The sequence below is a fragment of the Eulemur rufifrons genome, chromosome 2 (genome assembly GCF_041146395.1).
Source record: "Eulemur rufifrons isolate Redbay chromosome 2, OSU_ERuf_1, whole genome shotgun sequence".
Lineage (NCBI taxonomy): Eukaryota > Metazoa > Chordata > Mammalia > Primates > Lemuridae > Eulemur > Eulemur rufifrons.
This window is the reverse complement of record NC_090984.1, coordinates 92,722,352-92,739,273: the sequence shown is the minus strand read 5'-3', so window position 1 is coordinate 92,739,273 and position 16,922 is coordinate 92,722,352. Positions and strand designations below refer to the sequence as shown.

The 16,922-nt window shown below is 42.6% G+C and overlaps 3 protein-coding genes across 7 annotated transcripts in view; 2 read left to right on the top strand and 1 right to left on the bottom strand.

Annotated features, from left to right (window-relative positions):
- The window catches only part of ESR2 (estrogen receptor 2), a 196,949-nt gene that overhangs the window by 40,100 nt on the left and 139,927 nt on the right, over positions 1–16,922 (top strand). The window lies entirely within an intron of this gene.
- MTHFD1 (methylenetetrahydrofolate dehydrogenase, cyclohydrolase and formyltetrahydrofolate synthetase 1) overlaps positions 1–16,922 on the bottom strand; it is a 60,814-nt gene that overhangs the window by 42,681 nt on the left and 1,211 nt on the right. For 2 of the 4 annotated variants that reach the window (XM_069487433.1, XM_069487413.1), the window contains exon 2: positions 718–802. In XM_069487433.1, the coding sequence (XP_069343534.1) occupies positions 718–802 (85 nt within the window). Of the gene's footprint in view, positions 1–717; positions 803–8,421; positions 8,527–16,922 lie in introns of those variants that run through there. The other 2 variants (XM_069487443.1, XM_069487422.1) reach the window with 2 other exon arrangements.
- LOC138395101 (coiled-coil domain-containing protein 170-like) overlaps positions 8,655–16,922 on the top strand; it is a 62,207-nt gene continuing 53,939 nt past the window's right edge. For both annotated transcript variants that reach the window (XM_069487545.1, XM_069487556.1), the window contains exons 1-3: positions 8,655–8,779; positions 12,017–12,209; positions 12,303–12,536. The gene's annotated coding sequence lies outside the window, so the exon portion shown is untranslated. The remainder of the gene's footprint in view (positions 8,780–12,016; positions 12,210–12,302; positions 12,537–16,922) is intronic.

The window sequence follows — 16,922 nt, the reverse complement described above, 5'->3', positions numbered from 1 at the left end:
TCTAGGAAGACTATTAAATTCTTCCGTTTTATAACTACACATCTGTATGAGGCAAGGATTTTTCCTGTTTCTATGAAACTAGCACACAGTAAGCGACTGTATGCAGAAGATGCGAATCCAGCTTGGAGCCAGACAGTACACAGTTGGGCATAAAAATGTAAAATAATGCCTCTCTTTTCACTAAATTTTGTCTTCAAAAAGTCATTTTTCCATAAAAATGTTATTTATTTTAACATATAATGAGCTTACTACTGGCATTTTAAAATGAATATTTTTAAAACTTCTTAGTTTTCATTTCTAATATAACAAACATTAGTGGGTGAATCTACACAAACAAAAGTTCTTTGAGGTCTTAAATTTTTAAGAGTGTAAAGGGGTCAGACTAAGACCAAGTTCAAGAGACACTGGCCTAGGAGAAGAGAAGAGCAGAGGGCCAGGATACACCGAAACATTTCATTTTTTTCTTATTTTTTTTTTCTTCCAAAAGCTCATCTGGAAACACCGAAATATTTCAAAGTTGAACTGAAAAAGGGGATCCTGCAAAGAGAAACTGAAAGGCATAAGGTTTCACAAAAGCTAAAAAATTTAAAAATAATTAAAAAATAAATAAGAAAGAAAAGATAGAAAAATGGAGGGAGAGGTCTGAAGAGCATTGTCTGAAATGCTATTGGTAGATCGAGTAAGGAGAACATTAACAGAAATATACTATCATAATACCTGTAAAATTGCCAGGCCTGGTGTGAAACCTTGTGCCTGCTCCTTCATCTGAGTGACTTCGTTCTTCAGTCTCTCCCTTATTTGCCTACAGAAAAAGGAAAGGGTGGAGTTCACTTAATATTTCAAGCACAAATAAGTGATGTAGATCATTAGATGTACTTTTCTTTTAAGTTAAAAACACCTTCACTGAACGGACATTATCTGGTATAATATGTACCATGGACCTTTCATCACTTTTCTAGGCCTCAAGTAGATGTGGATCTTTTCTAACTCCTATTGACACCAACTGGGCCAGGGGGTGTGGGAATAGTTAGTTTAAAATGTATTAGTAGATGGCATTCAATCATACAGTGAAGAAATGAAAACCTGGACCAACACTTCTGGAATGCACTGATCCTCATCTTTTTTTTGTTTTGTTTTGTTTTTTGTTTTGAGACAGGGTTTCACTGTGTCACATAGGCTGGAGTGCAGTGGCGTCATCATAGCTCACTGCAACCTCAAACTCTTGGACCAAAGCAATCCTCCTGCCTCAGCCTCCTGAATAACTGGGACTATAGGTATGCACCATCCTGCCTGGCTAATTTTTCTATTTTTTATAGGGAGGAGGCCTGGCTATGTTGCTCAGACAGATCTCCAACTCCTGGCCTCAAGAGATCCTCCTGCCTTGGCCTCCCAAAGTGCTAGGATTACAGGCATGAGCCACTGAGCCCAGCCTAATCCTCATCGTTTTCAGCATTTCCACTCTCCAGGTGCTGCCATGAAAACATTTTGCAGGAAAGAATTCAAGCTCAAACCATCTTAGTAAGACAACAACAGGGTATGCACATAAAGCTGAATGATCACTCAATGAATCTCACTCCAAATTCAATATGAATTTACCAATTATATTCCAATTCATAAAAGAATTTTCCTTACCATAGAATTTAACACAAGGTTCAAAGTATAACCTCTTATGAAACTAAGATAATTTACCAACACATACCTTCTCATCAATACAGCAGGACATTAGGTTAAATTACATCCATAAATTGATCCTCCCACCTCAGCTTCCCAAAGTGCTGGGATTACAGGCATGAGCCACCACACCCAGCTAAGGAGAACCAGTTTGGTCATTTACTTTTCTTCATCTTACCCACCTTAACCACACTTGGTGTAAAAATATACATAGACAGTCAATCACAGGCATCTCTTCCCTTATTCTAATTCAACTACTCCCAGCTCCACTTCTCCATATTTTACAAAAAACTGACAAACAGGCACAGGTCACGAGAAATAGATCATTTGGACTGGCCTAGTAAACATCAAGAAGGTTAAATGGTGTTAATACAAGAAGTCAAACCCAAGACTTACAAACTTCATTTCTAGTTAGTGACCTTGTTTTTTCACATCAATATTCTCTACAATAATGTAGTTCAAAAGAAGAATTAATAGACCATTAGATTTTTTTTTTTTTTTTTAAACTGGGATTTGGCCTGGACAGAGGCCACAGTTCTGCTCTGAGACAAGAGAACAGGAAATCCCAGAGCTGCCCAGTTTTCACTCTCCAGCAGTGCCAGCCTTAGCCGCTCCCCCAAATGACAATCAGCTGTGGAGCTGGGCATAGCCTGACACCCCTTAACAGCCACCCAGTCATAGCCTGACACCCCTTAACAGCCACCCAGTCATGGCCTCTCGGCACAGCCTAAGACCCCTAAACAGTCACTCAGTCATCTCTTCTGCCTTATTCTTACACAAATTCTTACACAATTATTCTTTCCAAAGTCCATTACAAATTCCAATTCATTCTGTTTAACACGATGGCTCAATATCAAACCTTTGACATTTTATGCCAGACAAAAAAAGCATTGATAAAATATAACCTAAGAGGGATGTAACCTAAACAGAAGTTTGTTACGGTAGGAAAAGGTAGCAGTAATTAATCTATGTGATGAAAAGAAAGCTGACATTAGACAACAAAAACACTGAAATGGAGCAAAGGCTTAGAGCTATTCTCAAATAATTCTCAAAAAGTACATAGAGGCCGGGCGCGGTGGCTCACGCCTGTAATCCTAGCACTCTGGGAGGCCGAGGTGGGCGGATCGTTTGAGCTCAGGAGTTCGAGACCAGCCTGAGCAAGAGCGAGACCCCATCTCTACTAAAAATAGAAAGAAATTATATGGACAGCTAAAAATATATATAGAAAAAATTAGCCGGGCATGGTGGCGCATGCCTGTAGTCCCAGCTACTCGGGAGGCTGAGACAGGAGGATCGCTTGAGCTCAGGAGTTTGAGGTTGCTGTGAGCTAGGCTGACGCCATGGCACTCACTCTAGCCTGGGCAACAGAGTGAGACTCTGTCTCAAAAAAAAAAAAAAAAAAAAGTACATAGAGAACACATTTAGTAACTCCTCAGAGAAAAATCATAACATTCACCTTCAAAATGTAGGCAAAATATAGGGTCCTAGGACTCTTTCTTTCTCTCTCTCTCTCTCTCTCGTTCTCTTTTTTTTTTTTTTTTTGAGACAGGGTCAAAGACAGGGACAGGACTGTTCTTGTTCTGTTGCCCAGGCTACACTGGAGACCTGTCTTCATAGCTCACTGCAACCTCAAACTTCTGGCCTCAAGCAATCCTCACACCTCAGTCTCCCAAAGTGCCAGGATTACAGATGTGAGCCACCACTCCCAGCCTAGGGCTTTTTCTAAACAAAGACACAAATTAATCTTCCCCTCCCTGAGGAGATTATTGTTGTAAGATTTTAACAATATAATAAACCACAATTTGTTTTTTTTGTTTTTTTTTTGAGACAGTGCAGTGGCGTCATTATAGCTCACTGCAACCTCAAAGTCCTGGGCTCAAGCCTCCTGAGTAGCTGGGATTACAGGTGTGCACCACCACTCCAGGCTAATTTTTTCTATTTTTAGTAGAGACAGGGTCTCACTCTTACTCAGGCTGGTCTCCAACTCCTGACCTCAAGCGATCCTCCTGCCTCAGCCTCCCAGGGCGCTAGCATTACAGGCATGAGCCACCACACCTAGCCAACCACAAATGTTTTACTTAATTTGTTTCATTTCTATTTTGTTCCTGTTGCTTTATTTCATTTGCTCATTACAACTTTTTTACTGCAAAAAAAACTTCAAAAAGTTTTGAAAACTTAATATGTATTTCCTTGTAAAAATAACTGTGATTGTGAGGCCACCTAGTGTTCCATGGAACATATTTCAAATTCCTCACCATTTAAGTCAAATTAAAAGACTAAATTACCTTTTTTTGTTGAAAGAAAACTGATTGTCTTCACATATCAGTAATATGGTAAAAGCTATATCATATCAGTATACAAAACAGTCAACTGATAATAGTACTTTTTATTATTACATTTAAGAATAAAATATTTACAATGAAAATTACAATTTAACCCAGATAGTTACTAAATTTGACAGGTACCTCAAATAAAAATTTGAAAGCTTCCTGTGAAGAGAATATTTTATTGGAAATTTACAATGTAAGTACTTCCATCCAATTTTCTCTAACCTCTCAAAGAACTAAGAAAGAAAAAGTAAATTGCTTGATATTTATGACATGACAGTAACTCAGAATAGTGAAAAATGTTAATGGATCATCTAATTTTCAGTGAAGGCAAAGACCATCATTAATCCACACACACAATCATATATTAATAATGACTTGTTTTAAGCTTCTAGATCAGGGTTTCTTAAGGTCAGCACTACTGATATTTGAACCTGATGAGCCTTTGTTGTGGGGGCTGTGCTGTGCCCTGTAGGGTACTTTAGCACCATCCCTGGCTTCTACTTCTAGATTCCAATAGCACACAGCCCCTCCTCTCCCCCACATGACAACCAAAAAGTCTCCTCCAGACATGTCCAAATGCCCGGAGGTGGAGGGAGGGAAAAACTACCTGCCTTTGAGAACCACTAATCTAGAGGAACAAATGGAAATAGGGACTAGGTTGAATTGGTCCACAAAGGCTTCCTAAAATGTAGGATTTTAAAAGTGGATTATAAATTCATTAGAGAAAGGTCAGAAAGAATAGCAGCTTCGGAGTCCTGGTACTTGCAGCCAAGTATGGTGGGATTCCAGAACAATGTGGTCCCACCTCCCCTACCCACACCAATCCTAGGAGGTGGGGACGTGGGAGGGCAGCAAGAACTCAGATCCAACAAATTGGTGACATTAGGAATAGAGTGCAGTATGCAGTATTGCTAAACTTTTCATTCCTTTCAAAGTCAGACATCCAGATTTTTATGCATAATTCGAGATATAAATGTGTTGGGAAGTAATCCCAATTTTAAAAATAATTCTGCAAGTCAAACAAAACAAAACATTTGGCCCCTAGACCACAATTTTGTCACCTTCTGCTAGTATCAAGAGTTGACACAAAGCAGGTTGGCTCTGAGTATGAGGATCTTTAAGATGTACCCAACTAAAAGAAACTCCTATGATTGATTAAGGAAGGTGGTTATGGCTGGGTGGTTCATGGGTTTTTTTTCTTTCTTTTTTTCCTTTTTAACCTTAAGCTTTAAGTTGAAACATTCTCAAATGTTTGGGGGGGGGGGGAACATCCTCTTAAAATGAGTCCTTATGCTTGCCCTCTGGGGAGGCGGTCCAGAGCAGGTGGATCATAGGCATTTATGCATATGTTATATGTGGACTGCATCCATCTCTCCCCCCAGCCTTTGCCTCTTGGGTTGTTGTGCTTCTTTCCCCTTACTTTGCTACATTTCTATAGTTAAGTTGGTTTTACTTGAATGATTCATGTTTAGGGGAAAAAAAAGAATAGCTTCCTTAAAATTTGTTTCAACTCCTCCTGCAAATAAAAAAATTAATGAAAAAAAAAAAAAGATGTGCCCAACTATATGCCAACAAGAGAGAGTTGTTGCCAGTGGGCCTGCCAGAGAAGTCCAAACTATCTGAGTATTACCTAAGCACAGAGCATGGCCATAGTAAACAGCTCCAAGGCCCTTGCAGGTCTCTGGAACATCAAAGAGGAATGTGGAAAGAACTGGGAAAAAGAGAGGTGTCCACTTGGAGGGAAGAACATGTCAAAAGCTCATAATGAGAAAAGCCTCACAGAAAAAAAAAAAAAAAAAGAATAGAAAAGAAAAAGAAAAAAGAGAAAAGCCTCACAAAGACCTGGCCTTTCTGCTTTCCAAGAAGACTAAAAGAAACCTTAGGTAGAAAGGGCTTAGGACTAAAAGGCAGCGTCTATTAATAACTGAGTGATCAGTGTTTGGGTACCCAAACCTAAAGGAAAGATCATTTATAACGTTAAGTCATGCAATGTAGTGAAAATAAGTTCCTGACAGGCTCTGGCAAAACCTTTCACAGAAATACTCCATTATCTCCTGAGACAGGTTAAGCACCAGACCCAAAGCTGTTACCTCTCCCGCCCAAGCTTGGGGCGAAGAACTTTTTATCATGGGGAAAAAAAATCTTAGCCAACAAAGTAAGAAGGTTTGACTTTTCTATATCTAACCAGTCAAAATCAGACTATAACCTCAAAAATGACTCTTTTTTTCCCCTTTGGCACAGAGTCTCACTCCCTTGCCCAGGTAGAGTGCAGTGTCATCACCATAACTCACAGCAACCTCAAACTCCTGGACTCAAGCGATCCTCCTGCCTCAGCCTTCCAAGTAGCTGGGACTACAGGCCCATGCCACCACGCCTGGCTAATTTTTTCTATTTTTGGCAGAGATGCGGTCTCCCTCTTGTGCTCAGGCTGGTCTTGAACTCTTGACCTCAAGTGATCCTCCCGCTTCAGCCTTCCAGAGTGGTAGGAGTAGCACCCACCAAAAACGACTTTCTAAAAAGAACCAGTCCTGGGTGCTTCTCAGACAGATTGATTGGTTGATTTATTTTCTAACAATGGAAGGTGCACAGGGAGAACCACAGCCAGGATGTGTCTTGGTGAGGGGTAAAAGTTTGCAATTCCTTTTAGCAAGTGACAAGTTCTTGTTTTTTTTTTTTTTTTTTTTTTTTTTTTTTTTTTGTTGAGACAGAGTCTCACTTTGTTGCCCAGGCTAGAGTGAGTGCCGTGGCGTCAGCCTAGCTCACAGCAACCTCAGACTCCTCGGCTTAAGCGATCCTACTGCCTCAGCCTCCCGAGTAGCTGGGACTACAGGCATGCGCCACTATGCCCGGCTAATTTTTTTTTTCCTATATAGATTTTTAGTTGTCCATATAATGTCTTTCTATTTTTAGTAGAGACGGGGTCTCGCTCAGGCTGGTCTCGAACTCCTGACCTTGAGCAATCCACCCGCCTCGGCCTCCCAGAGTGCTAGGATTACAGGCGTGAGCCACCGCGCCCGGCCACAAGTTCTTGTTTAAGGAAGAAAAAAGTACTGTTGAGCCTCTGCCACTAGTCTCGAACACTTGGGCAACTCACTTTGCTTCTGGAAAAAGTTTCATAAATTGCAAAATGGAGGGGAAGGGTGGCAGAGTGGCTAAGGAATCCTGCCTGTGGCCCAATTAGCCATCCACCCCTTCAAGGTCAAGGATTTTTCTTTTTTTTTGAGAGTCTTGCTCTGTTGCCCAGGCTAGAGTGCCATGGCGTCAACCTGGCTCACAGCAACCTCAAATTCCTGGGCTTAAGCAATCCTCCTGCCTCAGCCTCCTGAGCACCTGGGACTACAGGCATGTGCCACCATGTCTGGCTAATTTTGTCTATATATTTTTAATTGTCCAGCTAATTTCTTTCTTTCTTTTTTTTTTTTTTTCCAGTAGAGACAGGCTCTTGCTCTTGCTCAGGCTGGTCTTGAACTCCTGACCTTGAGCAATCCTCCCACCTCAGCCTCCTAGAGTGCTAGGATTATAGGTGTGAGCCACTGTGCCCGGCCATAAGGTCAAGGATTTACGGGTCCCAAGTGCAGCCTTTGGGGAAATTAATAAGGACAGCAAACTGCACAGTACAGCGGTAATGGGGGCCCTCTGCATTGTGGATCCAGTATCTGAAGATACAGTTGTAACTGTAAGGTTTTAAGACCGGAGTCCAGGGGAGGGGCGGCGTAGCTTAAAGTTAAAGTATCTTCCCGGGTTTCGGTACTAAATGTAAGGTTTCTTTGAAGTAGCCGGCGCCAGAGAAAGAAAGACGAGCAGAGTTGAAAGGGGAAGTAAAGAGGCTTTATTGGGGCGCTCCCGGGTGGGGGTAACGAGTCCCCGAGAGAGGGACCCGGGCGAGCCTCACAGTCCCACGAGTGGAACTAGAGAAGCCGCCCCGCCCAGAAGTCTGAGTGGGTTTATACATGTTTTTAGGGATGGGGGATGGGAGCTTCTTTGGCCAGGAGATGTCGTTTGTTTCAGCTTTGGGGCACGTACTGAGGGATAGGAGGGACTTCTTCTTTTTTAATTAGGGAAGGGAGGGGTACCTGCCACCATTACAGTAGCATACAGATTTGTTCTAACAGCCTTACACACTCTTTTTGGCAACCTCAGGAAATAAGACAATTATCATCATCCTCACTGCACAGCGAGGAAAGTGAGCCTGGCTGCATACAAGCAGTCTTTATCGCTTAACCTTGTCAATTGGAAGAGAGGGAAGCCATTTCCCTTTTCCCCAGGGACCCTCCTCCATGCTAGGCCAGCCTGACACCCTTTCTTCTAGAAGACTCTTCATGCAAGTGGCAGGTATAATAGGGGACCACACACCCCTGCTCAAACCCCACTGTCCAAATCCCAAACCGCCTAATCCTAACCAACAAGGTACTGTACTTACTCATAGGCCTCCTCCCCCGTCAGGATTTTTGCTGGTGCCATGACCACAGTTGTTGGCTGCCAGACCTGGACTCTGCCACACTCTAGCTACAATACACCCAATAGCCTGCCTGGGTGGCTTCTCTAAGACCTAGCAGAAGGTCCCACCTCTCAGGAACTCCCACCTGCTTTCCTGCAGTATAAGCCAGTCAGAATACTGAAGGTTCAGATATTCAATTTCTGACCAATCAGCACCTTGGAGCTCACTATAGGCAAATATTTTTAAGCACAAAAAGACCTGCAGGTATTTCATCTACAGAACAAAGTACAAGGCTCACCAACCTTAATTCAGTAAACAAGAAGACCTGTCCTCAACTATGGTGAGTAAATCATTTTTACAGAAATGATTCTAGCCCAGTAGCTAAATGTATAGGTTTTATCTTTATCTTTGATCTCTAGGATAAATTCTAATGTTAAGGCTCAAGATTAGGCCGGGAGCGGTGGCTCATGCCTGTAATCCTAGCACTCTGGGAGGCCAAGGCGGGTGGATGATTTGAGCTCAGGAGTTCGAGATCAGCCTGAGCAAGAGGGAGACCCCGTCTCTACTAAAAATAGAAAGAAAGCATATGGACAGCTAAAAATATATATGGAAAAAATTAGCCGGGCATGGTGGTGCATGCCTGTAGTTCCAGCTACTTGGGAGGCTGAGGCAGGAGGATTGCTTGAGCCTAGGAGTTTGAGGTTGCTGTGAGCTAGGCTGACACCACGGCCCCCATCTCTATTAAAAATAGAAAAATTAACCAGGTGTTGTCGCACGTGCCTGTAGTCCCAGCTACTCAAGAGGCTGAGGCAGGAGGATCACTTGAGCCCAGGAGTTTGAGGTTGCTGTGAGCTAGGCTGATATCATGGCTCTCTAGCCCAGGTGACAGAGCGGGACTATCTCAAAAAAAAAAAAAAAAAAATTACTAACAAACTGTGAGTTAGGTGTCATTACTACCCCAACATACAGACAAGGAAGCTAAGGCACAAAGAGTTAAACTAAATTACCCAGTGATCCACGGAGGAGGCAGTGTGTTTAGGCTCTGGGGCTATCATCTACAGGGAGCTCACATACACATCCAACTTGCCCCACACTCAAACAACAAAAACTCAGAGCACCTACTATTACTGTCCTACCAAGTTGCAAACCATCTGCCTCTTCACAACCAGTCTTTTTAGAAAGGACACTTAATCAGGAAAAATGCATCAGATAGTACAGTGGCTCATGCCAGGAATTCCAGCACTTTGGGAAGCCAATGCAGGATTGCTTGAGACCAGGAGTTTGAGACCTGCCTAAGCAACATTGCCAGACCTCGTCTCTACAAAGAATTAAAAAATTAGCTGAGTGTGGTGGTGCACCTGTAGTCCCAGTTACTCAGGAGGCTAAGGCAGGAAGATTGCTTGAGCTCAGGAGGCTGAGGAGGTTGCAGTGACCTATGATGATGCCACTGCACTCCAGACTGGGTGACAGAGCAAGATCCTGTCTCAAGAAAAAAAGGAAAGAAAGAAAAGAAAAAGAAAAATGCCACCAGTGGAGGGAGCAGGTTTAACTACAGCAAACTAACTGAGGGAAAGCCAAACAAATCACACAAAATTTATGTAGTACACCCCACTTTCAAAGGCACACATATAGAAACACTATCCTTTTTTTTTTTTTTGAGACAGAGTCTTTCTCTGTTGCCTGGGCTAAAGTACCATGGCGTCAGCCTAGCTCACAGCAACCTCAAACTCCTGGGTTCAAGCAATCCTCCTGCCTCAGCCTCCTGAGTAGCTGGAACTACAGGCATGCACCACCATGCCTGGCTAATTTTTTCTCTATATATTTTTAGTTGTCCAGATAATTTCTTTCTATTTTTAGTGGAGACGGGGGTCTCACTCTTGCTCAGGCTGGTCTCGAACTCCTGAGCTCAAGCAATCCTCCCGCCTCGGCCTCCCAGAGTGCTAGGATTACAGGCATGAGCCACCACGCCCGGCCAGAAAAACTATACTTTCTTATCTACAAACCAAAGCAAGGTGGTTCTTCCAACATTGGTAAAGTATAACCCTTTCCCCTTTGTATAATCTTTTAAAGGACATCACCCTTATGCCTAGGGCAGGCTTTCACTACTCAGGCTTTTCAACTCGGTAGCCTCTACTCAAGGTCAGCTTCCCACAGGGCCGAAGCTATCGACCCTCAAGGCAGTCATTTACTAACTGGTGAGATCAAAGTTCCAAGGCCCAGGCTGAGGCCGGGCAGGTGGCTCATGCCTGTAATCCTGGCACTCTGGGAGGCTGAGGTGGATGGAGCATTTGAGCTCAGGAATTCAAGACCAGCCTGAGCAAGAGCATCTCTACTAACAACAACAAAAAAAAAAAAAAAAAAAAAAAAGAAAGAAATTAGCTAAACAACTAAAAATATATAGAAAAAATTAGCCGGGCATGGTGGCGCATGCCTGTAGTCCCAGCTACTTAGCTACTTGGGAGGCTGAGGCAGTAGGATTGCTTGAACCCAGGAGTTTGAGGTTGCTGTGAGCTAGGCTGACGCCACGGCACTCTAGTTTGGACCACAGAGTAAGACTCTGTCTCAAAAAGAAAAAAACAAGGCCCAGTTTGAATGTGGGGTCTGGAGCCCTCATCCCCAAAATAATGACAATGACTTTTACAAAGAATATGACCTTAACTCCCATATTTAAAGTTGGAACCTTCATGCCACAGAAATTCCTGTCCCTCTTCCCTGCTCTGGTTTTCTCTTTCGTACCTCTCACCACCTCACATTCTCGTTTCACCTGTTGTATCATCTGTCTCTGCCTGTCAGGATGCAAACTCCACCAAGGTAGGAGTTTGGGCTGTTTTGTTCATTGTTAGAGTCTCAGGGCTTTGAAGATTGCCTGGCATAGAAGAGGCACACAGATATTAGTAGCATAAGTGAATAAATATCTAAAAAGGATACACACTTGTCTCTAATCCTCAGACCTCCCCCCAAGGTATCAAATTCAGGCTGCAACAACAGAACTCCCTGTAACGAAGAAATGTGATATCACTTCCAAAGGGAGATGATTTGGCAACTAGATCCATCAGGTAAATGTTGAAATTTCTCACAAGGTAGAGCAGGCAGAGAAAGAATCTAGAATGCTGAACTTTGTCAATGTCTTGGCTCCCAGGAAAGTATAAAGGGAGAATAATAATAAAAAGAGATAAAAGGATGGCATTTTCAGAAAACTTGGAAATATGGTAGTGAGAGGGGAAGACCACTGTAAAGAAAAATGTAAGTTTAAAAAAATTCCTTTTAGCAAGTAGTAAATATCTCTTAGAGTGAAAAACACCAAGTACTGGGTGAAGACCTTGGTTCTAGTTGAGCCTCTGCCATTAACCAGCCTAGTAACCCTTGGACAAATCACATCAGTTCTCTGGCCTCAACTATTTCTTCATCTGCAGGATGGGATGTGAGGAGTGGACTGGATTTTAGAGAAGTTCTGACTGGAACTCATGACCTGCCCTACCTTTCCTCCCGCCAGCGAAGAAATTTACAATTCATTTTTTTTCCTTTTTATTATTTTAAAATTGATTTTAAAAATACTTTTTTCTCTTTTCTTCCTCAGTGGTATCTAGGCTGAAGAAATTTACAATTCAAACACTATATTTTGGAAATGTGATTAATCAAGAGAAAGAAACTGCCTGGGGCACTTGAAGTCTTGCAAATTTGTCCCTAGAGAGACCCAACAGTTCATGTTCACTTCGGTGGCACATATACTAAAATTGGAATGATACAGAGAAGATTAGCAAAATAAAAAAGTAAATAAATAAATAAGAAAAAAAAAAGAGAGGAAAGACCCAATAGTTGGTGGCAACCAAGGTAGCTGATCTGCACACCTTGCTTTTCCCCAGGTTCCAGGATCCCTGGCTACAATGAAGAACCTGGAAACTCGCTTACCTTCTCTCTCAAGAGTGTCCTTGGCCTAACACCCTGTCCAGTACCTCCACCTGCAGCCCAACCTGCTAAAGCTGTAAGAACCACATTCTTGATCAAGATTCCTCCAGGGCCATTGGCCCAAGGGTCGGCTTGCCTGCTGCAACCTCAGCACACAGGAGCTGGTAGGTCTGTGCTACCCCATGAGCCAGGTAGGCCCTCTACCCTCCCAGGGAAATGTATATCTTGGAGTCAAGCTCTCCAGGAAGGTCAAGTCCAAGATGCAGCTATCTCTGAAAGAGACACCTTATAAGCACATTAAAGAAAAATATTCTGGGCCGGGCGCGGTGGCTCACGCCTGTAATCCTAGCACTCTGGGAGGCCGAGGCGGGTGGATCGCTCAAGGTCAGGAGTTCAAGACCAGCCTGAGCAAGAGCGAGACCCCGTCTCTACTAAAAATAGAAAGAAATTATCTGGCCAACTAAAATATATATAGAAAAAATTAGCCGGGCATGGTGGCGCGTGCCTGTAGTCCCAGCTACTCAGGAGGCTGAGGCAGAAGGATCGCTTAAACCCAGGAGTTTGAGGTTGCTGTGAGCTAGGCTGACGCCACGGCACTCACTCTAGCCCGGGCAACAAAGCGAGACTCTGTCTCAAAAAAAAAAAGAAAAAAGAAAAGAAAAATATTCTGTAGGCACCAAGGGGCCTTAGTCTTTTTTTTTTTTTTTTTTTTAATTTTACTTGAGACAGAGTCTCGCTCTGTTGCCCGGGCTGGAGTGCCATGGCGTCAGACTAGCTCACAGCAACCTCAAACTCCTGCCTAACTCAAGCAATCCTCCTGCCTCAGCCTCCCGAGTAGTTGGCACTACAGGCATGGGCTACCATGCCCGGCTCATTTTTCTACATATATTTTTAGCTGTCCATACGCTTTCTTTCTATTTTTAGTAGAGACAGGGTCTCGCTCTTGCTCAGGCTGGTCTCGAACTCCTGAGCTCAAACAATCCACCCGCTGGGGCCTTAGTCTTAATGCTTCCTTTGTGAATTGCATTGGTAGTGGGAAATAAAAATAAAATCCCAAGCCCTCCAATCCACTTAACAGCTCAACCTGAAATCTGGGCCATGACAGGATGGGAGGTCAGACATGATTTGTTATACCCCATCAAACTTTATTCCTCAAGGATTAAACAGAACTAGCCTTTTCTTTTTCTTTTCTTTCTTTTCTTTTTTTTTTTTCTTTTTTTTTTTAGATAGAGTCTTGCTCTGTTGCCCAGGCTAGAGTGCCCTGGTGTCAGCCTAGCTCACAACAACCTCAAACTCCTGGGCTCAGTGATCCTCCTGCCTCAGCCTCCCGAGTAGCTGGGATTAGAGGCACGCACCATCACACCCAGCTAATTTCTTCTATTTTTAGTAGAGACAGGGTCTCATTCTTGCTCAGGCTGGTTTGGAAGTGCTGAGCTCAATGGATCCTCTCACCTTGGTCTCCCAGAGTACTAGGATTACAGGTGTGAGCCACTGTGCCCAGCCAGAACTAGCCTTTCGAAATAACTTGCTCCACCACTGATTACAATCAACAATGCTGCTCCTGTAGTTTAGGCACAAGTGATCAACATTCCTTCCTGATAAGGGACCACTGACCATGGAGTGGTTCTGACCCATCCACAGTGGATGCTCAGGGATCGTTTTTGTTTCCTCTGTGTCATCTTTTAATATCAAGGGCCAAAACCTCCACCCTTGGATCATGCTAACACCGCCATTTTTTGTACATGTGACCTATGTAGAGTCAGGAAGCTCAATTGTGAATGTGCATGTTTCTCCTTTTGTAAATACTCATGACACTTCCTATGGCTCATTAAATATGAATATTTGGCCATTCTGTTCAGCATAAATTATCATTACTAATGTCATTATTAATTTCACTAACATTATCATGAATAATGTCTCCCCAGTTCCCCTCTCCAAGTGCATGCTCTCAGCTTCTGCCTGAGGCTATGCTTCCCAGCTAGTCAGAATGGCCACCCTGCAGGCTGCAACTCTTTTTGAGAAATAAAGCTCTCCTTTCCAAATTTATGAACCTCAACATTCTTCAGTTGACAGGAGAAACTGGCTGTTCAACAACAGGACAATGTAGAAGGTTAGCTATGTTAACTCTGAGCAGGCTGGAGAAAGAGACCCTTCCAGTACCTGGAATAATCTTTTCCAGAAAATGCTTTCAATACTTGTAGATAAATCTTTTTTTTTTTTCTTTTTCTTTTTTGAGACAGAGTCTTGCTCTGTTGCCCATGCTAGAGTGCCTTGGTGTCAGCCTAGCTCACAACAACCTCAAACTCCTGAGCTCAAACGATCCTCCTGCCTCAGCCTCCCGAGTAGCTGGGACTACAGGCATGTGCCACCATGCCTGGCTAATTTTTTCTATATATTTTTAGTTTTCCAGCTAATTGCTTTCTGTTTTTCTTTTAGTAGAGACAGGATCTCACTCTTTCTCTGACTGGTCTGGAACCCCTGAGCTTAAACAATCCGTCCCCCTCAGCCTCCCAGAGTGCTAGGATTACAGGCGTGAGCCACTGCGCCCCGCCTTGTAGCTAAATCTTAACACACTAACCACCCCCCCCACCTCGTTTTTTAAGGCTAGTCAGATGAAGCAGTGGGAGTGGATAAGGAACAAAGGACTCTGTAATTGGTTGTGGTCAATTAGTTGTAAATAAGATACCCCATTCTTTAATGATAAAAATTGGATTTAGATTTAATAAGTGGTCTCAACCTTCAAGATGCATTACAGGCCAGGTGTGGTGGCTCACACCTGTAACCCTAGCACTCTAGGAGGCCAAGGTGGGAGGATCGCTTGAGGTCAGGAGTTGGGGACCAGCCTGAGCAAGAGTGAAACCGTGTCTCTACTAAAAACAGAAAAAAATAGCCTGGAGTGGTGGTGCACGCCTGTAATGCCAGCTACTCAGGAGGCTGAGGCAGGAGAAGGGCTTGAGCCAAGGCCTTGGAGGTTGCTATGAGCTAGGCTGATGCCACAGCACTCTAGTCCAGGTGACAGAGCAAGACTCCGTCTCAAAAAAAAAAAAAAAAAAAAAATCGAGTCCAGTGGCTTATTATTAACAATTCCAATTAAATCAATATAGTATGGGCAGCAAGCATTGGTATTTTTCAAAAGCTCCCTATGGGTGTAAATTGGTAAAACAACCTTTGAAAGATTGGCAACATCTATCAAAATTGATCATATGCATGTCTTATTTTTAGGTATGTGCCCAAGAGAAATGTGTATATTATATATATGATCCACCAAAACACCTGTAAGAGACTACTCATAGCAGCACTATTCACAATTGCTCAAAACTGGAAACCCAAATGTCCATAGATAAGTAAATAGTGGCATACAGTAGAATAAAACACAGCAATGAAAATAAATGAACAATAACTACATACAACACAGATTAATCTCAGAAACACAATGTTGATTAAAAGAAGCCAGATACAGACTTATACTCTATGATGCCATTTATATGAAGTCCAAAAACAGGCAAAACTATTCTCTAGCCTAGTGTTAAAAGTCAGAATAGCAAAATTACCTTTGTGGGGGGTAGTGACTGGATGGGGGTGAGAAGGGGGCTTCTGGGGTGCCATTAATGCCATTTCTTTCTTTCTTTCTTTTTTTTGAGGTAGGGTCTTGCTCTGTTGCCTAAGGCTAGAGTACAGAGGCATCATCATAGCTCACTGCAACCCCAAACTCCTGACCTTAAGTGATCCTCCCGACTCAGCGTCCCAGAGTGCTAGGATTACAGCCATGAGCCACTACACCCCACCAAATGCCATTTCTTGATCTAGGTGCTGGATACACAGGTATGTTAGGTTGTGAAAAGTTCATTGAGATGTATAGTTACCACAGGTGCACTTTTTTGCATGAATTCATATTTAGATAAAAAAAATAACGAAAATTCCTTAAGTGATTTTAGGTGCAACTGATGTTGAGTACCACTGAAATAGATCTCAAGGCAGCTATCTCAGTCAAAAAGATAATGAATCAATCATTCCTGTATGCATTAGCTAATCACTAATCATTAATACAGCTAACATGTATTGAACATTTATTATGGGCCAGGAACAATTCTAAATGCTCCCCTGTTAGGAACTCATTAAATTCTCCAAACAACCTAAAGGCCTAGACATTATCTTTATCTTGCATTTCAGGAAATTTTGGCACAGAGAGGTTAATTAATTTGCTTAAAGCCACACAAGTAGTAAGATGTGAAAGAGAGTTTTTAGATGTTTTGGATATAGACAAACAAAATAATGCCTATATCTGCCCTTATAAATATAGTTAACTTGCTCTCCACTCAACCAAAACATATTCAGTGAGTACCTATCTCAGTAGCCTGTCAAGAAGCAAACCTAAATTCTCTTCATAACCAGTCCTAAAAGGAAGACTTTATAAAGGGAAAGTCACTGGTAAAGGGAGTAGGTTTGCATGTAAGCAAATAAAAAAGGAATGTCACAAACAATACAGTTTAGTAAGCCACATGTTGAAAAGCACTCAGATATAAGTATTGTGATTTCTAATCCAAAAATCCGGGGTTTCTCCTGAGCAATGTGAAAAA